General features: G+C 37.4%; 1 protein-coding gene across 3 annotated transcripts in view; it reads left to right on the top strand.

The window, feature by feature from the left end:
* EFCAB5 (EF-hand calcium binding domain 5) overlaps nucleotides 1-21,498 on the top strand; it is a 119,295-nt gene that overhangs the window by 21,805 nt on the left and 75,992 nt on the right. For all 3 annotated transcript variants that reach the window (XM_073797164.1, XM_073797165.1, XM_073797166.1), the window contains exon 5: nucleotides 13,872-14,439. In XM_073797164.1, the coding sequence (XP_073653265.1) occupies nucleotides 13,872-14,439 (568 nt within the window). The remainder of the gene's footprint in view (nucleotides 1-13,871; nucleotides 14,440-21,498) is intronic.

The following is a 21,498-nucleotide window of genomic DNA, read 5'->3' as shown; positions in this document are numbered from 1 at the left end:
GAAATGATAAAAGTCACTTATAAGATTGGACCTTTCAAAATATGAATAAGGAATTCTTTTGTGTTCCTACTTACTTAGTTGAAAGCATTTGTGCCCATATTGCCTGAATAGGACTTTGTATGTTAGAAGGTGGATTGATACAGGGGTGAAGGTGTGCATATTGGGAAAGAATGTGAAAGGCTCTTAATTCTGCAAGAGTTTAGGAAGACAATCCTGAAAAAGAATTTCAGTGCTTAGCATAGTGCCTGGCACTATGACATCAATAATTATTTATTGAGTGAATATATAAATGAATCTATCTATCTGTAAAAGGTTTAGGAATGTCCAAGCATAGACCTGCTAAAAAACCCAGTACCTATTTGAAATTATATTCAATTAAACCTCTTAATTTTCCCTTGGGGCAGTGCTGTAATTTATGAATTCAGAGATCACCCAATCAAAAGACAGCTACAGATAGGCTTGTTCAGAATTCTGATTTACTGACCCTGCTATTGCTGTGCCTCCTTTTCTTTTCTTGATTTTATGGCTCTAAGACAGAAGTGTTTGACCAGAGCTGTAACCAAACACATATCTACTTCCATTCTGCATGTCGGTGGGGACAATGCAAGCACGAGGATTATTGCTTAGCAACCTATAATAGCCAAGCACACTAGAGGAGCACTAGCAGGCTGCAGCAAAGATAAGACAATGCCCCAGTTCATGTGTGAGTTTACTAATGAGCCATGCAGATGGCTAGATATTAAGTTGCTATAAATCTGTAGCACTCCCCTTAAAGCAGGAGGAGGAATATCTGCCTTGGGTTATGCTAGAGAGGTTAAAAGCAAAGAGAGTACATTAGAACCTGCAGACTTTAAAAAAAAATTGGTCTCTATCACACTTATTTAAAATAGAAGTAAAAGTATTGGATATTAATGAGCATTGTGACAAAACAGAATGGAAACACTACCCGCCCACCCCCCAAAAAAAGAGGTTAACTTGTTTACAAATCCAACTGAGAGGTAACAAAGAGCATTATACTACCCTCCTCATTTCCCCCATATATGAATAAGCCAAGAGGAAATCAAAACTTGGGAGAGATATTCATAAATACTATCCAATATTGGACTTAAGACATTCTTTAAATGAAATGTTGGCTTTTCAAGTGTTTTAAAAAATAAACCACTTAATATTTTTCCTGGTTAGAAAGATGGACACTATGTAGGTAGAATTTTTTTTTTAATATCTTTATTAGAGTATAATTGCTTTACAATGCTGTCTCAGTTTCTGCTTTATAACAAAGTGACTCAGTTATACATATGTCCCCATATCTCTTCCCTCTTTCATCTCCCTCCCTCCCACCCTCCCTATCCCACCTCTCTAGGTGGTCACAAAGCACGGAGCTGATCTCCCTGTGCTATGTGGCTACTCCCCACCAGCTATCTGTTTTACATTTGGTAGTGTATATATGTCCATACCACTCTCTCACTTTGTCCCAGCTTAACCTTCCCCGTCCCCGTTTCCTCAAGTCCATTTTCTAGTAGGTCTGCATCTTTATTCCCATCTTGCCCCTAGGTTCTTCTGACCATTTTCTTTTTTTTTTTTTTTTTTTTTATATTCCATATATATGTGTTAGCATATGGTATTTGTTTTTCTCTTTCTGATTTACTTCACTCTGTATGACAGTCTCTAGGTCCATCCACCTCACTACAAATAACTCAGTTTCGTTCCTTTTTATGGCTGAGTAATATTCCACTGTATATATGTGCCACATCTTCTTTATCCATTCATCTGTTGATGGACACTTAGGTTGCTTCCATCTCCTGGCTATTGTAAATAGAGCTGCAATGAACATTGTGGTACATGACTCTTTTTGAATTATGGTTTCCTCAGGGTATATGCCCAGTAGTGGGAGTGCTGGATCATATGGTAGTTCTATTTTTACTTTGTTAAGGAACCTCCATACTGTTCTCCATAGTGGCTGTATCAATTTACATTCCCACCAACAGTGCAAGAGTGTTCCCTTTTCTCCACACCCTCTCCAGCATTTATTGTTTGTAGATTTTTTGATGATGGCCATACTGACCAGTGTGAGATGATATTTCATTGTAGTTTTGATTTGCATTTCTCTAATGATTAATGATGTTGAACGTTCTTTCATGTGTTTGTTGGCAATCTGTATATCTTCTTTGGAGAAATGTCTATTTAGGTCTTCTGCCCATTTTTGTATTGGGTTGTTTGTTTTTTTGATATTGAGCTGCATGAGTTACTTGTATGTTTTGGAGATTAATCCTTTGTCAGTTGCTTCATTTGCAAATATTTCCTCCCATTCTGAGGGTTGTCTTTTCGTCTTGTTTATGGTTTCCTTTGCTGTGCAAAAGCTTTTACCTTTCATTAGGTCCCATTTGTTTATTTTTGTTTTTATTTCCATTTCTCTAGGACGTGGGTCAAAAAGGATCTTGCTGTGATTTATGTCATAGAGTGTTCTGCCTATGTTTTCCTCTAAGAGTTTGATGGTGTCTGGCCTTACATTTAGGTCTTTAATCCATTTTGAGTTTATTTTTGTGTAGAGTGTTAGGGAGTGTTCTAATTTCATTCTTTTACATGTAGCTGTCCAGTTTTCCCAGCACCACTTATTGAAGAGGCTGTCTTTTCTCCACTGTATATTCTTGCCTCCTTTATCAAAGATAAGGTGACCATATGTGCGTGGGTTTATCTCTGGGCTTTCTATCCTGTTCCATTGATCTATATTTCTGTTTTTGTGCCAGTACCATATTGTCTTGATTACTGTAGCTTTGTAGTATAGTCTGAAGTCAGGGAGCGTGATTCCTCCAGCTCCGTTTTTCTTTCTCAAGATTACCTTGGCTATTCGGGGTCTTTTGTGTTTCCATACAAATTGTGAAATTTTTTGTTCTAGTTCTGTGAAAAATGTCAGTGGTAGTTTGATAGAGATTACATTGAATCTGTAGATTGCTTTGGGTAGTAGAGTCATTTTCACAATATTGATTCTTCCAATCCAAGAACATGGTATATCTCTCCATCTATTTGTATCATCTTTAATTTCTTTCATCAGTGTCTTATAATTTTCTTCATACAGGTCTTTTGTCTCCTTAGGTAGGTTTATTCCTAGATATTTTATTCTTTTTGTTGCAGTGGTAAATGGGAGTGTTTTCTTAATTTCACTTTCAGACTTTTCATCTTTAGTGAATAGGAATGCAAGACATTTCTGTGCATTAATTTTGTATCCTGCTACTTTACCAAATTCATTGATTAGCTCTAGTAGTTTTCTGGTAGCATCTTTAGGATTCTTTATGTATAGTATCGTGTCATGTGCAAACAGTGACAGCTTTACTTCTTCTTTTCCAGTTTGGATTCCTTTTATTTCTTTTTCTTCTCTGATTGCTGTGGCTAAAACTTCCAAAACTATGTTGAATAAGGGTGGTGAGAGTGGGCAACCTTGTCTTGTTTCTGATCTTAGTGGAAATGGTTTCAGTTTTTCACCATTGAGGATGATGTTGGCTGTGGGTTTGTCCTATATGGCCTTTGTGAGGAAAGTTCCGTCTATGCCTACTTTCTGGAGGGATTTTATCATAAATAGGTGTTGAATTTTGTCAAAAGCTTTCTCTGCATCTATTGAGATGATCATATGGTTTTTCTCCTTCAATCTGTTAATATGGTGTATCATGTTGATTGATTTGCGTATATTGAAGAATTCTTGCATTCCTGGGATAAACCCCACTTGATCATAATGTATGATCCTTTTAATGTGCTGTTGGATTCTGTTTGGTAGTATTTTATTGAGGATTTTTGCATCTATGTTCATCAGTGATATTGGCCTGTGGTTTTCTTTCTTTGTGACATCTTTGTCTGGTTTTGGTATCAGGGTGATAGTGGCCTCGTAGAATGAGTTTGGGAGTGTTCCTCCCTCTGCTATATTTTGGAAGAGTTTGAGAAGGATGGGTGTTAACTCTTCTCTAAATGTTTGATAGAATTCGCCTGTGAAACCATCTGGTCCTGGGCTTTTGTTTGTTGGAAGATTTTTGATCACAGTTTCAATTTCAGTACTTGTGATTGGTCTGTTCATAGTTTCTATTTCTTCCTGGTTCAGTCTCGGAAGGTTGTGCATTTCTAAGAATTTGTCTATTTCTTCCAGGTTGTGCATTTTATTGGCATAGAGTTGCTTGTAGTAATCTCTCATGATCCTTTGTATTTCTGCAGTGTCAGTTGTTACTTCTTTTTTATTTCTAATTCTACTGATTTGAGTCTTGTCCCTTTTTTTCTTGATAAGTCTGGCTAATGGTTTATCAATTTTGTTTATCTTCTCAAAGAACCAGCTTTTAGTTTTATTGATCTTTGCTATCGTTTCCTTCATTTCTTTTTCATTTATTTCTGATCTAATCTTTATGATTTCTTTCCTTCTGCTAACTTTGGGGGTTTTTTTTTTGTTCTTCTTTCTCTAATTGCTTTAGATGTAAGGTTAGGTTGTTTATTTGAGATGTTTCTTAAGTTTCTTATTTGTTTCTTAAGGTAGGCTTGTATAAAACTTCCCTCTTAGAACTGCTTTTGCTGCATCCCATAGGTTTTGGGTCATTGTGTTTTCATTGTCATTTGTTTCTAGGTATTTTTTGATTTCCTCTTTGATTTCTTCAGTGATCTCTTGGTTATTAAGTAGTGTGTTGTTTAGCCTCCATGTGTTTGTATTTCTTACAGATTTTTTCCTGTAATTGATATCTAGTCTCATAGAGTTGTGGTTGGAAAAGATACTTGATGCGATTTCAATTTTCTTAAATTTACCAAGGCTTGCTTTGTGACCCAAGATATGATCTATCCTGGAGAATGTTCCATGAGCACTTGAGAAGAATGTGTATTCTGCTGTTTTTGGATGGAATATCCTATAAATATCAATTAAGTCCATCTTGTTTAATGTATCATTTAAAGCTTGTGTTTCCTTATTTACTTTCATTTTGGATGATCTGTCCATTGGTGAAAGTGGGGTGTTAAAGTCCCCTACTATAATTGTATTACTGTTGATTTCTCCTTTTATGGCTGTTAGTATTTGCCTTATGTATTGAGGTGCTCCTATGTTGGGTGCATAAATATTTACAATTGTTATATCTTCTTCTTGGATTGATCCCTTGATCATGATGTAGTGTCCTTCTTTGTCTCTTGTAATAGTCTTTGTTTTAAAGTCTATTTTGTCTGATATGAGAATTGCTACGCGTGCTTTCTTTTGATTTCCATTTGCATGGAATATCTTTTTTCATCCCCTCACTTTCAGTCTGTATGTGTCCCTAGGTCTGAAGTGGGTCTCTTGTAGAGCATATATGTAGCATATATACGGGTCTTGTTTTTGTATCCATTCAGCCAGTCTATGTCTTTTGGAGGGAGCATTTAATCCATTTACATTTAACGTAATTATCGATATGTATGTTCCTATTACCATTTTCTTAATTGTTTTGGGATTATTACTGTAGGTCTTTTCCTTCTCTTGTGTTTCCTGCCTAGAGAACTTCCTTTAGCATTTGTTGTAAAGCTGGTTTGATGGTGCTGAATTCTCTTAGCTTTTGCTTGTCTGTAAAAGCTTTTAATTTCTCCATCAAATCTGAATGAGATCCTTGCTGGGTAGAGTAATCTTGGTTGTAGGTTTTTCTCTTTCATCGCTTTAAATATGTCCTGTCACTCTCTTCTGGCTTGCAGAGTTTCTGCTGAAAGATCAGCTGTTAACCTCATGGGGATTCCCTTATGTGTTACTTGTTGTTTTTCCCTTGCTGCTTTTAATATTTGTTCTTTGTATTTAATTTTTGATAGTTTGATTAATATGTGTCTTGGCGTGTTTCTCCTTGGATTTATCCTGTATGCTCTCTGTGCTTCCTGGACTTAACTATTTCCTTTCCCATATTAGGGAAGTTTTCAACTATAATCTCTTCAAATATTTTCTCAGTCCCTTTCTTTTTCCCTTATTCTTCTGGGACCCCTATAATGCGAATGTTGGTGCGTTTAATGTTGTCCCAGAGGTCTCTGAGACTGTCCTCAGTTCTTTTCATTCTTTCTCCTTTATTCTGCTCTGCAGTAGTTATTTCCACTATTTTATCTTCCAGGTCACTTATCCGTTCTTCTGCCTCAGTTATTCTGCTATTGATCCCTTCTAGAGAATTTTTAATTTCATTTATTGTGTTGTTCATCTCTGTTTACAGTTTGCTCTTTAGTTCTTCTAGGTCTTTGTTAAACGTTTCTTGTATTTTCTCCATTCTATTTCCAAGATTTTGGATCATGTTTACTATCATTATTCTGAATTCTTTTTCAGGTAAACTGCCTATTTCCTCTCCATTTGTTAGGTCTGGTGGGTTTTTGCTTTCCTCCTTCATCCGCTGTGTGTTTCTCTGTCTTCTCATTTTGCTTATCTTACTGTGTTTGGGGTCTCCTTTTGGCAGGCTGCAGGTTCGGAGTTTCCATTGTTTTTGGTGTCTGTCCCCAGTGGCTAAGGTTGGTTCAGTGGGTTGTGTAGGCTTCCTGGTGGAGGGGACTAGTGCCTGTGTTCTGGTGGATGAGGCTGGATCTTGTCTTTCTGGTGGGCAGGTCCACATCTGTTGGTGTGTTTTGGGGTGTCTGTGGCCTTATTATGATTTTAGGCAGCCTTTCTGCTAATGGGTGGGGTTGTGTTCCTGTCTTGCTAGTTGTTTGGCATAGGGTGTCCTGCACTGTAGCTTGCTGGTCGTTGAGTGGAGCTGGGTCTTGGCGTTGAGATGGAGATCTCTGGGAGATTTTCGCCGTTTTATATTACGTGGAGCTGGGAGGTCTCTTGTGGACCAGTGTCCTGAACTTGGCTCTCCCACCTCAGTAGCACAGCCCTGACGCCTGGCTGGAGCACCAAGAGCCTGTCCTCCACACGGCTCAGAATAAAAGAGAGAAAAAAAAAAAGAAAGAAAGAAGAAGATAAAATAAAATAAAGTAAAATAAAATAAAGTTATTAAAATAAAAATTTAAAAATAATTATTAAGAAAAAAATTTTTAAGTAAGAACAAAAAACGGACAGACAGAACCCTAGGACAAATGGTAAAAGCAAAGCTATACAGACAAAATCACACACAGAAGCATACTCATACACACTCACAAAAAGCGAAAAAGGGGAAATATATATATATATATATATCATTGCTCCCAAAGTCCACCTCCTCAATTTGGGATGATTCCTTGTCTATTCAGGTACTCCACAGATGCAGGTACATCAAGTTGATTGTGGAGATTTAATCCGCTGCTTCTGAGGCTGTTGGGAGAGATTTCCCTTTCTCTTCTTTGTTTACACAGCTCCCGGGGTTCAGCTTTGGATTTGGACCCACCTCTGTGTGTAGGTCGCCTGAGACCGTCTGTTCCTGCTCAGACAGGAAGGGGTTAAAGGTGCAGCTGCTTCGGGGACTCTGGCTCACTCAGGCTGGGGGGAGGGAGGGGTGCAGATGCGGGGCCAGCCTACGGCGGCAGAGGCCGATGTGACGTTGCACCAGCCTGAGGCGCACTGTGCGTTCTCCCGGGGAAGTTGTCCCTGGATCAAGGGACCCTGGCAGTGGCGGGCTGCACAGACTTTCAGGAGGGACGGTGTGGATAGTGACCTGTGCTTGCACACAGGCTTCTTGGTGTCTGCAGTAGCAGCCTTAGCGTCCCATGCCCGTCTCTGGGGTCCGCGCTGATAGCCGCAGTTCGCGCCCGTCTCTGGAGCTCTTTTAAGCGGCGCTCTTAATCCCCTCTTCTCGTGCACCAGGAAACAAAGAGGCAATAAAAAGTCTCTTGTCTCTTCTGCAGCTCCAGACTTTTTCCCGGACTCCCTCCCGTCTAGCTGTGGCGCAGTAGCCCCCTTCAGGCTGTGTTCACGCAGCCAACCCCAGTCCTCTCCCTGGGATCTAAGCTCCGAAGCCCGAGCCTCAGCTCCCAGCCCCCATCCATCCCCACAGGCGAGCAGACAAGCCTCTGGTCTGGTGAGTGCTGGTCGGCACCGATCCTCTGTGCGGGAATCTCTCAGCTTTGCCCTCCACACCCCTGTTGCTGCGCTCTCCTCTGTGGCTCCGAAGCTCCCCCGCTCCGCCACCAGAAGTCTCCACCCGCGAAGGGGCTTCCTGGTGTGTGGAAACCTTTCCTCCTTCACAGCTCCCTCCCACTCATGCAGGTCCCGTCCCTATTCTTTGTCTCTGTTTTTTCTTTTACCCTACCCAGGTACGTGGGGAGTTTCTTGCCTTTTGGGAGGTCTGAGGTCTTCTGCCAGCGTTCAGTAGGGGTTCTGTAGGAGTTGTTCCACATGTAGATGTATTTCTGATGTATTTGTGGAGAGGAAGGTGATCTCCGCGTCTTACTCTTCCGCCATCTTGAAGTTCCACCTGTAGGTAGAATTTAAAAGTATTCTTCAGAGTACTCTCAATAAAGCTAAGAAAGAAATTTTAATAAATAAAAAGAATTTTAAAATATTTATGGATAGCCTCCCCCAAAATGAGAATGAATAAATACATTGCAATGCAATCATATAATGAAATATTATGGAGCAGTGAAAAACGAACACACTGGAGCTGCAGTTATCAATATAGATGAATTTCATAAACGTAATATTAAGTATTTAAAAGGTCACAGAATACACATATGAAATAATTTTTATAAAAATTAAAAACAAGAACAATATTATATTGCTTATATATAATATATACAAATGCAGAAAAATGATAAACATGAAATTCAGAATAGTGTTTCTATCAAAGTAGGGGTATTTGAGAGGTTTTAATATACAGGTAATTTTTTTCTTAAGCTAAGAGTAGATATATGGCTACTTATATCATCATTATATTTACAAGTCTCAAATATTTCATAATATATAAGATTTATAAAAACACTGCTCTAAGTTGAGGAGGTTCTGGTCTCTTACCCTTTTATTGCACTAGTACTATTTATTGAGAGTTATTAATGATTGAAGCATGGCTCAATAACTACTTTCTGGTTATGTTAAAAACAGTGAGTATGGGGACTTCCCTGGCCGCCCAGTGGTTAGGACTTCGCCTTCCAATGCAGAGCTAAGATCCCAAATGCCTCGTGGCCAAAAAACCAAAACGAAAAACAGAAGCAGTATTGTAACAAATTCAATAAAGACATTAAAAGTGGTCCACATTAAAAAAAAATCTTTAAAAAAATAATGAGTATCAAAATAATTTACATATCTATTTCTTCTTTTCTCCTGAATCCACGAAGTAATAGAGGCAAAGAACTTTAACAGTGTGTGGCCCTAATCCTATTGTGGTTCAGTTTGACATTAATATTTTTTCAGTGGAGAGAAGCAAATTGACTAGTAGATAATATTTGAAAGACCTGGAACTACTTCATCTCCATGGCCATATCAGAAAAAACCTTAAGATTCTTACTAAGTTTTTCATTCCAATCACCTCAGCAATCGTGGCTGTAGAAAAAAACATCTGATAGCTTATTGATCAGAGCCTGAACTAGCTAGGTCCTGGGAACCTAATTATATTTCTATTATATATTAACAACAAACAATTAGAAAATGAAAATTTTAAAATACAATTTTAATGGCATAAAAAGCACTAAATATCTCAAAATAAATCTAGCCAAAAATGAACAAAACCTGTACACTGAAACTATAAAACATTGTTAAAAGAAATTAAAGAAGACCTAAATAAATGAAAAAGTATACCTTATTCATGAAGTAGAAGACTTAATATTGTTAAGAAAGTAGTGCTCCCTCGATTGACCTCTAGATTCAGTGTAATTCTAGCAAAAATTTGTGCAGGGTTCTGTATATGTGTCTGTGTGTATATAAAATAATTTGATTCTAAAATTTATGTAGAAATGCAAAAGACCTAGAAAAGCCAAGGAAATCTTGAAGAACAACAAAGCTGGGGGATTTATATTACTAAATATCAACATTTATAATTAGGTTACAGAAATTAGGACAGTAGGACATTGACATAAGGATAGACAAATAAGCCAATGAAATAGAGTCCAGTTGAAAGTCCTGTATTGAAAACAGGAGGTGTTTTCAATAATGATGCCAAAATGGAAAATATGTATTTTTGAGTCCTACCTCACCCCACACATGCAAATAAATTCTACATGTATTGTAGATATAAATGTGAGTGATAAAACAGTAAGTAATTTTAGAAGATGACAGGAGAATATTCTCATGATTTGCTAATATTTTGTTGAAGATTTACATCTATATTTATAAGGAATAGTAGTCTGAAATTTTCTTTTCATGTGGTGTCCTTATCTGGCTTTGGTATCATATCTATGCTGGCCTCATAGAATGAGTTAGAAACTGTTATGTCCTCTTCAATTTGGGGGGAGGAGTGTTGTAAGGATAGGTTTTAATTCTTTAAATGTTTGATTAAATTCACTGGTGAAGCCATCTGGTCCAGGACTTTTCTTTGTTGTGAGGGTTTTGATTACTAATTTAATCTCTTTACTTGTTATGGGTCTGTTAAGATTTTCTATTTCTTTTTGAATCAGTTTAGATATTTTTTGTGTATTTTTTGTCCATTTATTCTAGGTTATCCTTTTTATCTCTGTGAGATTGGTGGTAATGTTCCCACTTTCATTTCTTATATTAGTTTTTTTGTATCTTCACTCTTTTTCTCTTTGCCAGTCTAGCAATTTGTCAATTATGTTGATCTTTCCAAATAACCAACTTTTGGTTTCATTGATTTTCTCTGATGTTTTTATAGTCTCTATTTTGTTTATCTCCACTCTAATCTTTATTATTTCCTTCCTTCTGTTAGTTTTAGGTTTATTTTACTCTTCTTTTTCTAGTCCTTGAGGTGTAAACTTAGATTATTGATTTGAGATTTTTCATCTCTTTTAATGTAGTCACTTAACAGCTATAAATTTCCCTCTGAGCATTGCTTTCACTGTATCCCATAAGTTTTGGTATATTGTGTTTTCATTTTCATTCATCTCTAAGTATGTTCTAATTTCCCTTGTGATTTCTTCTTTAACCCATTGGTTGTTTAAAGGTGTGTTTTTTAATCCCACAGATTTCTCCTGTATCTTCAAAGAAGACACTTTGTATGATATTTATATTTTTAAATCTATTAGGATTTGTTTTGTGGCCTAACATATAGTCTCTCCTGGAGGATGTCCCATGTGCACTTGAGCAGAATGTGTATTCTACTGTTGTTGGGTGGAATACTCAGTGTAGATCTGTTAAAGCTGGTTAATTTTTGTTTATGGCATGAAGTATGGGTCCAACTTCATTTTTTTTACATATGGATACCCATTTGTTACAGCACCATTTGCTGAAGAGATAATTTTTTCCCCATTGAATGATCTTGGCACCCTTGGCAAAAGTCAATTGGTCATATATTTATGGGTATATTTCTGCTCCAGGCTCATCTTGAATATTTCTTGCCCCAGTCCTAGAATCAGCCATTTTTTCAATGAGTCCTGATTTTTTTTAATTGGAGAATGATATTAGAAACCAAGGTCTGGGGACTTCCCTGGTGGCACAGTGGTTAAGAATCTGCCTGCCAATGAAGGGGACACGGGTTCGAGCCCTGGTCCGGGAAGATCCCACATGCCGCGGAGCAGCTAAGCCTGCATGCCACAACTACTGAGCCTGCACTTTAGAGCCCATGCTACACAACAAGAGAAGCCATCGCAATGAGAAGCCTGTGCACCGCAACGAAGAGCAGCCCCTGCTCGCCGCAACTAGGGAAAGCCTGCACGCAGCAACGAAGACCCAATGCAGCCAAAAATAAATAAATAAATAAATTTAAAATTTCAATCCTATTAAAAAAAAAAAAAAAGAAAGAAGCCAGGGTGTGAGCACTAGGTTTACAAGCTCTCGTAATTTTTAAAAATAATATAACTATATTCTTAATTTCCTCTAATTGCTCTGAGGATATTAATTACAGCTCTTTTAGAACTCCTTATATTTGTTCTATTAGTGGTGCTTCCTTGGATAGTATTAATCATTGCATTTGGTTAGTCATGGAGTTGGTTTTCGTTAAATATTTGGTGATCCTTATGTGTCTGTTTACATTTGCATTTGGGAATCCCTGTTTGCTTTTCTCTGGATGACATTTCTGTTTTCTGTAGCCTGCTGCCAGTGATTGTGGAGGAGGGGTAAGATATGCAGATTGTGGAGGAGGGGTAAGATATGCAGACAGTGAAGTCTGTCAGCAATTCATTTTCTCTGTGTGTGGAGGCATTATTCTGCGTCTCTTGCCCGAATCCCCTTGTCCCATTTCAAGGGTGAATGCCTCTGGTGCCCGGTGATTAGCTCAAATGGGGATGAAGATAGACAAAAAGGTCAGTCATTCCCCTGCTATCCGTATCTACACCCTTTAAACTTAAGGTGGCCCAGAACTGCTCCCAAATTTCACAGTCATCTTCTGGATCTTTTTAGTCTTATAGTTTCTTTAATCAATCTAATCCCATCTACCTTATATTTTTCAGAGACCCTCAAAGTTTCTGAAGGCCCTCTTCATAATTGATTGTTAGCATTCTTTTTTTTTTTTTTTTTGGCTGTGCCACCTTAGTTGTGGCATGCAAGGATCTTCGTTGTGACATGAGGACTCTTAGTTGTGGCATGCATGTGGGATCTAGTTCCCCAACCAGGAATCAAACCCAGGCCCCTTGCATTGGGAGCATGGAGTCTTACCCACTGGAGTCTTTGCCCACCAGAAAAGTCCTTTTTTTAAAATTAATTTTTACTGGAGTATAGTTGCCTTACAATGTTGTGTTAGTTTCTACTGGTTGTTAGCATTCTTATGTTCATATTAAAACACACACACACACACACAAACACACACACACCCTTTTCTATCATTTCTAGAGATTTTGGTAGGGAGGGCATGTAGGTCCTGACCTCAGTCCACTATCTTGGTCTAAAATCTCCAACATGAAAGAAGTTGGAAATATGAGAGTGGGAAGAAATATATTTATTGGGTTGGCCAAAAGGTTCATTTGGGTTCTTCTGTAACACCTTACGGAAAACCCCGAACAAACTTTTTGGCCAACCCAATACACGTACATGTCTGGTAGTCTCTCTTCACTGCCTACTCAGCAGACATTTTCCCACCTTTTGTCTGCCAATGGAACTTCAGTTTTGTAGCAGATGGAAATCACTTGATATCAGAGAATTTGGTCTAAACCCTGCCCAAATTTGGTCTAAACCCTGACCAAGGAATAAATTATGATTGATCAAAACTATTCTCAATAACCCTTTTATCTTTACCAGCTATTGGCCTAGGGTGAGCATGTAACCTAATTAGGGCCAATGAAATGTAAAGGAAAGTCTTAGAGTGAGGAGTCTGGGATCTTCTCTTCTTGAATAATATAACAACCTCAAGAGGAGAAAGCCCCTTCGTTCTCAATCCTTTTCTCCTGTAAAGAAGTGATGCCTGGGCTTCCCTGGTGGTGCAGTGGTTGAGAGTCCGCCTGCCGATGCGTGCCCCGGTCCGGGAAGATCCCACATGCCGCAGAGCGGCTGGGCCCGTGAGCCATGGCCGCTGAGCCTGCGCATCCGGAGCCTGTGCTCCGCAACGGGAGTAGCCACAACAGTGAGAGGCCCAAGTACCAAAAAAAAAAAAAAAAAAAAAAAGAAGTGATGCCTGGAGCTGCAATAGCTATCTTGTGATCCTGAGATACAAGCACAAAAAATGAATAAAGAACAATAGAAACATGCTAGGTACATAATAAAAACACTGAGCTGTTGAATGGCTTCTGATTAAGAAAACAGTAAATGTCCTTATGGTTAAAGTCACTGCTGTCTGATTTTCTGTTACTTTTAGCTGTGTTCGAATATACCATGTAAATGGATGTAAAATAATTTTCTAATAATATTCTAAAGTAACATAGATTAAAATCTACTTCTAATATTTCTTACATTTCAATTTTTGTCCCCTCAGAATTAAACCTGGAGCAGCCAAAAATCTCTACTTGTTCACTAGAGGACTCTAGAATCTCAAAGAATACTGTATTTAGAAAACCTGCAGAAGTGATTTTCAATTTAGATCAAACTGCACAAAATTCAAAGCTAGAACAGTCATGGAAGAAAAATCTTTTTGAAAGAGTGCAGGCAAGAGCCCAGGCAATGCAGCAGAAAATCATAGATAAGGAAAATCTGAAGAAGGAACTAGAAAAAAAGGCTGAAGAAAAACTCCCCACGGATAATTTGGCCAAAGAGTGGTTTAGTACTGAAAATATGACACTGAACACTCGTGCGTATTTACTCGACAAACTTCTACCCACCTTAGTTCCTGGAATGGAAAAAATGTTAATGCAAGTGGAAAAGAAAAAGCTTTTGGCAGAAGTTGATATTCCAACCAAGTTTGATCCAATTAACCATTTGGGGGAATACTTAATGAGAAACAACCCTAATTACATCAAAGACTCAGGAATGTCTGGTTATCAGAGGGTGATGAGAAATATTGCAGAAGACCTGAAGATAAACGTTCCAAGCACTACTTACAACAGGTACAGTTTGTTGTATTTTCAGTTGATGATCTAGCTCCTTATGTTGAAAAGCAAGTAGAACAATAACATAATCATACAAATAGGACTTAAAGTAACTTTATAGTTCTTCAAAAAGTATTTATTGAGCTACTACTATGTGCTTCACTATTTATTAGGCACTGTGAAGACTAACGAGGTATATTAAGTAAGTTCCTTGTACTGATGAATTTAGTTATCTCACTAGGATCCCAAGTGTATATTTATTTGTTTATTATTTGTCTTCTTGCATTGGAAAGTAAGCTATATGAGAGGAAGGACTTTTTAAAATTTAACTTTTCAGATAGGTAATATGTTCGCCTGGTTCAAAAGCTGAAACGTATAAAGTGTTATATGTTAAAAACTTTCTCTCCCATTCTTTTCCTCCATCCACGCAGTGCTCCACCTCTGCTATAAATAGCTACTGTTCTTAGTTTTCAATGGATCCTTCCAGAGTTTCTTAGTGCATACATAAGCAAATGCAAATATACATTCTTAATTTTCTTCCTTTTATCCAAAGCATGTGAATGAGTTACAAATATTTTCCTGTTTTTCACCTGTCATTTATCTTGTGTCATGTATAGGATTTTTTATTTCTATGTGGTCAAATTTATTTACTTTTATTTTATGGCTTCTGGGCTTTGAGTCATTGTTACATTTCATTTCAAGATGTTAAAAGAATTGTCCCATGTTTTCTTCTGGAATTATTTTAATTTTAATTTAAAATATTGATCCATTTAGAATTTATCCTAGTGTAAGATTTAAAATATGTATCCAACTTTTTCTTTTCCAAATGGCTACATAGTGAGCCCAATAACAGTTACTGAATAGTCTATATTTGTTCTTTTCTAATCACTACTGTCTATTCTTGTGTGTTTACTTTTCAATATGAACTTTAGGATTCGTTCATCTACCTGAGAAAAAGAAGAGTGGGGGAGAGAGAACACCAAAAGAAACGTTATAGGAATTTTTATTGAAATAAGATTAAATTTATTCATTATCTTAGGGAAAATCAACATCTTTAATAATGACAAGTGTTTCTATATGAGAATGCTTGTCTTTCCATTTGCTCATCTTATTCTGTATCAGTCAATGTTGTCTTAAAGTTGTTAGGAATATCATGAAAGAGTTAAAGTATTTAAAGATGCTTTCTTTGCTGAGATTATCAGAATTAGGGTTTCATCTTCCTCTGGCAAAAATCCAAGATCCATATGTCAACACAAGACAGTTTCAGGCATTTATAGAATATTCAGAAATCCTAGGGATGCTTTACAGCAGCACAATGTCTATTGACTTAAAGCTTGGATACCCAGCAATCTTAGCAAAAACAGTCCTGCTTTTAAATTCTCTGAACTATATCACTGTTTGTGTTGTTCTCAATCCATTAGAGAGCTTTGGAGAAGTCCGTTCATTTTAGGAATGAGTTTTCCTTACTTATGCTCAAGAAAAAGGACACATAATATTTTTGTTTGATTTGTCAAGACTTTATCTTCTGGTGATAATGTTAAAGTGTCTGTTTGACTCAACCTGATCTGAAAATTTTTCATCTGCCTACTTCCCTGGACAAAAATGGATTCATCTTTGTTTGGTGTCTAAGTACGATAGATAGAGAAGACACTTCTTACTGATTCGGAACAATTTATATAGTGGTAGCCACTTATCTAAAAAATAAAATATCACTGCCATTTGTAATTTTACATATGCAATATACTTTCATTGCTTTCCCTCAGGGTTCCTGAAAGACAGGTATAGAATTGAAGTGGACTATAATTCTTACATGTAAATTTGCAAAACTGATAAGGAGGGTAGGTTTGTGTCATTTTGTTTTTCTTCATATTTTCTTTTCTTTTAGCATCTTTTCCCTCTGATTCTTGATCTCTCCAATTCTTGAGAATGCATATTCTATGTCACTACTGCCTTATTGTGAACTGATAATGAAAAATATTTGCACTTAAAGTAAGATTACAGGGCTTCCCTGGTGGCGCAGTGGTTGAGAGTCCACCTGCCGATGCAGGGGACACGGGTTTGTGCCCTGGTCCGGGAAGATGCCACATGTCGCGGAGCGGCTGGGCCCGTGAGCCATGGCTGCTGAGCCTACGCGTCCGGAGCCTGTGCTCCGCAACGGGAGAGGTCGCAACAGTGAGAGGCCCGCATACCGGAAAAAAAAAAAAAAGTAAAATTACAAACTTTTGATAGCTTGATTATGGTGATGGTTACACATATTTATACGTGTTGAAATTTATACAACTATGCACCAAAAAAGGTTAATTTTACTGTATGATATATTTTTTTAAAAGTTAAACATTAAAAAGGAAGTGTAGAGAAAGATTATTAGTGTTAGAATTTTACACTGTTGCAGAGAAGTACACTATTGCACACTATTTTCTATCATATTGCACACTATATTGCATGCCGTCTTCTATCATATCTATATTTCCAACACTGAGCGAAGTATTTGGCATGAGTTGGGCCTCAATAAATATTTGTTAGATGAATGAATTAATAACTTAAATTTATTGAGGAGTCTTCACAGTCAATCAGTATTTATGGCATAATTATTCAGTGCTTAATGTTGAGCCATACCTTATACAAAAAAGAAATACAAAATTTGGTTCTTGTCATGAGGAGCTTATACACTCTAGTTGAGGAAATATGACTAAAACATAGCTAAATTTATCAAAATAGTTGTCCAAATAGCACTCTCCCTACTTCCTACACTTTTATCAACCTGTTCCATCTGGTCTTTTTTCCAGGCTGTCTTCAATAAATGTCACTTACCAATATGACAACATTCTCTCTGCTTCTAGGCCCAGTGGAAAGTTTGCAGTCCTCATCTTACTTGACCTCTTAGCAGTGTTCAATTGTGTTGGCCATTTCCTCCTTGAAATGCTGTTTCCCTTCCTTCCATAATATCATTCTTTACTAGTTTTCCCTCTACCTCTGTTTAATCCTTCTCAGTATCCTTTGCTGGTTCATTCTTTGCTACCTGATCTTCAAATATTAAGGTTCCTTAAGGCATAGTTCTCCTATCACTCCATAATCCATCCCTGAGTGCCCTCATTACAACACATGTAACTATCTATTCAGTATGTGCACTTGGATGTTTCACGAGCATCTCAGTTTCAACAAGTCATTGTCTTAATTGATCATCCATCCAGATTCTTAAGCCAAAACCAGAGGGATCAACCTTGACACTTTCTACTTCCTCATTGATCACTTCCAGTCAATCATTAAGTCCTGCTGATTTTACCTCCTTCTTTCAAATCTATTCATTTCTGACCCTCCCCACTGCTGTCACCCTAGTCTAAGCTACCATCATCTGTCACCTGCAATATTGCAATAGTCTCCTAATTGTTATGTTTACATCCATTTTGCCCTCTTCCACTCTATCATTTACCTGTAACTGAAGTGATTTTTTTAAAGTTTAACGTTTTCATATTTTTCTCCAGTGTGAAACCTTTCAATGGTATCCCTTTATTCTTAGGATAAAAAACAAAATCCTTAACTAGGACTATACAAACTTTCTTGTATGACCTGGTCTCTGACTTTCTTTCTAGCCCGGGCTCCCACCTCTCTCATTCTCACACTCTATACCCCAGGCATATAGGATTTCTTTCAGTTCTTCAAACATACTGTGCTTCTTTCCACTTCAGGATCTTTTCACATGTTGTTACTTCTTTCCCTTCCTCTTTATCTTATCCTCCCAGTCCTTCAGAGTTCAGCTCAAATACCACTTCGTCATGAATTTGGGTTGGGGTCTTCCCTTATAGGCTCTCTCATTGCATCCTGTGTTTCTTCTTCATCGCACTTATCAAAATTGTAATGGTTGTTTCTCCTGCTGTAATGTGAGCAGGAACTACATCTGTCATATTCACCATTGAATCCCCAGCATCTAACACTGTGTTGTGTAAGTAATGCTCAATAAATATTTGTTAAATGAATTAACTGACATATTCTAATCTGGCTTAGAATGATGAAAGTTTCTTGGTTTTTTTTGATACATAAGATTATTTTGAGATATGTCTTAATTTGGAGTAATTGAGTATTTAATTTTGAAATCTCTATGATTAATCATCTGTACTTAAGTGGGAGGCTATAATAAATGTTCTTCATCATTTTATAAAATTCCAAATAGGCCTAATTATTTAGCTGTTCAAATATCATTGATTAACCAGTAACTTAGATTTTTCTTAAGTCATTGAACCTTATGTCAGGAACTTCATTTCATAATAAGCTGTATATTGAATAAACAGAAGAAAATGGGTTAAGTACAATAACTAAGTAGACACATATCATATATGTATTTTTATAGGAATACTCATCACAGGAATAATGTGGACATGCTCCAAGAATGGCAAGAAGTCCAATTTAGCTCTGTGAAACTAAGACCATCAGAGCTTAAAAACAAACAAACAAACAAAAGCTGAGTTTATTAACTTGCCAGGCAAAGGAATCTACACCAGTGAAGAATTCACTGACTAGTTTGCTGAAGGGGAAAATTCTGGAGTTTTTAAGTGTTAGGAAGGGAGCTTTATAGTGGTTATAACAACTGAAGACGATCACACTGTATATAGGACAGAGTGAGTCCATAGGTTTGTATATGATTGATTAAAACAAGTTCTATTGTTTAGCAGTTGAGAAAGAGTCCTCCCTTAGGTCTAGTAATGGTCTGGTGTACTGGGGTCACTCAAAGTTCATGGTCAATTATGCACTTAAGCTGGTTAGAACCAGTTTTTATGAAATACAACATTCAGTTTTGATATAATCTAGGCAAATACTCTGAGTGGAAGATTTTCCATACACAGCTTGAATGGATGGATAGGATTTGGATTGTCACAATTAGGGTAAGGAAGCATTTTTACTTCTTTAATCAGTTAGATTTATACTGTACTTTTCTTTAAAAAAGCTCAAAACAGTTGTTAAGATGGCAAAACTGTTTCGTTAGTTAGCTTTTGCTGCATAACAAAATACCTCAAAACTCAGTGGCTTAAATAAACAATCATTTATTTGCTCATGATTTTGGACTGGGCTCATGGCTCATCTCTGATCCACATGGTATCAGTTGGACTCACTCATACATTGCGGTAAAATGGCAATGATAGTCTTAGTCATTTGTCTATTAGTTGGCTGGCTGTTGGTAAAAGCAATGGAGGTAACTGGATCATCATCCAGCAGGCTAGCCAAGGCTTATTTCCAAGGTGGTGGTAGAAGTGCTCTTAAGTTCAATACAAGAGAGCAAACCCCAATGTTTAAGCACTTTTTCTTCCAGTTTTATTGTGATATAATTTATAGCACTTTTCAACTTTCTGCTTCCATCATATTTGCTAATGACCCATCGGCTAAAGCAAGTCACATGGCCACAGACAGACACAAGAGATGCAGAAATAGACTCCAGCTCATAATGGGAAAGCTGCAAAGTTACACTGCATACAGACAGACATGCATACAGGAATAGGAAGAATCTGTGATAATTTTTGCATTTTACCACACTGCAGGTTTTTTTCTTTCAGGTCTCCTTAAATGTGGATTTATACTTAGAATCTGCTTACAGATTATGGCTACCCTACACTACCCAAAGTTATGAGTTTTGGATGCTATGGAATTCTGTTGATTAATTTAGATATCCTCTTGAGATAATGCAGACCACTAAAGAGAAATTTTATTCAGTCCCTGAATGAGTTACCTAGTAAATTAAAAATCCATCTGGATTATATTTGGAGTCTCATGTGCAGTAGCCCTGAAGCACAAAACTAAGTTTTGTTTCTAAATGTGGGCATTAATAAGAGGGAGGAAATGATGTCTGAACTGAGACCTAAAGGACGTGGAGGATCGAGTCAAACAAAGAGAGGGAGGAAGGCTTTTCAGGCAGATGGAAATAGGACAGAAACTCAATTTTGTTAATCTATGTTGATTAATACACATGAGAATCTGGAGACACCGAGTACTTATTACACAATATCACTTACTTATCTGTTCTGCAGTGGACCCTAAGCTTTATAATGGCAGAATCTATAGTAGGTGCTTGATAAATGTTTGTGTAACGAGTAAATAAGTAACTGACTTAGTGAGTGAGTGTGAATGAGTGAATAATGAGAAAAAGCTAGAAGAAGGACGCAGACACAGAACAGAAAATCATGCAGAAAAGACAGAAGTTGAGGAGAGTGCTGTATAGAGACAGGGGAAAGGGGAGAGGAGGATAGAGAGAGAGGGAGAGAGGGAGAAAGATAAAGCAGCAGGGGGAGAAAGAGTAGGGGAAGAGCAGAAGAAGAGCCAGCCAAGAATAGACTGGGGGTTCTGAGATAAGTGATGGCGGTTTGGCTAGTTAGTAGTCGCATTAGAGGAACTTAGCACATCCTTTAAAATGCTAATTAATCTTCCAGCAGTTCAGAAACAAGCCCTTCTGCACTATTTAACAACTTGCCTATTTTTATTTTCAAACTTCAAAGTTTATTTTTGAAGGCTTCTTTTCTTAGAGAATTTTGAAGGCCTTATATGGGCATAAAGTAATGATTTAGATTTTAGTTGTTTCTTTTGGATTATTGGAGTTCTCCAGTTTACCAGTTCTTACTGAGAATTCTTTTGCATTTCCAAATCTGTCAGATTGCCCTAGTCTCTCTTCTTTGAAAGATGAAGACCTGACTCAAACATTACTTGAAAATTGTATTTGAAACCAGCAGCTATTTTTATTATTCTGAACCATTTTGGTGTTTCAATCAAAACCAGTTTTGGGGTTTTGAAGTCCTAGTAGGGATGATAAACATAGGAATGACTAAAATCACATTCTTCCCCCATTTTCAACCTGGGTGATGCAACTCTGTCTAAGTTAGCTATTATGCTCAGAGGCTGTCAAAAGTATTTGACTCCAGCCGGATAAAAGAAATTGACAATAAATTTTCCTAGACAGAAATCAGAAGTTTGGTCCAAGGCATCAGAATTACCTGAGATGCTTTTCATAAATGCAGTTTCCAGGCTCCCACCCTAGACTTGGAATTAGAGTCCTTCCAAGATGATTTACGTGTCCAGGGAAAAAAGAGGCCCACCACC

Source organism: Tursiops truncatus, chromosome 20 (assembly GCF_011762595.2).
Source record: "Tursiops truncatus isolate mTurTru1 chromosome 20, mTurTru1.mat.Y, whole genome shotgun sequence".
Taxonomy (NCBI): Eukaryota; Metazoa; Chordata; class Mammalia; order Artiodactyla; family Delphinidae; genus Tursiops; species Tursiops truncatus.
This window is presented reverse-complemented; position numbering and strand designations above follow the sequence as displayed.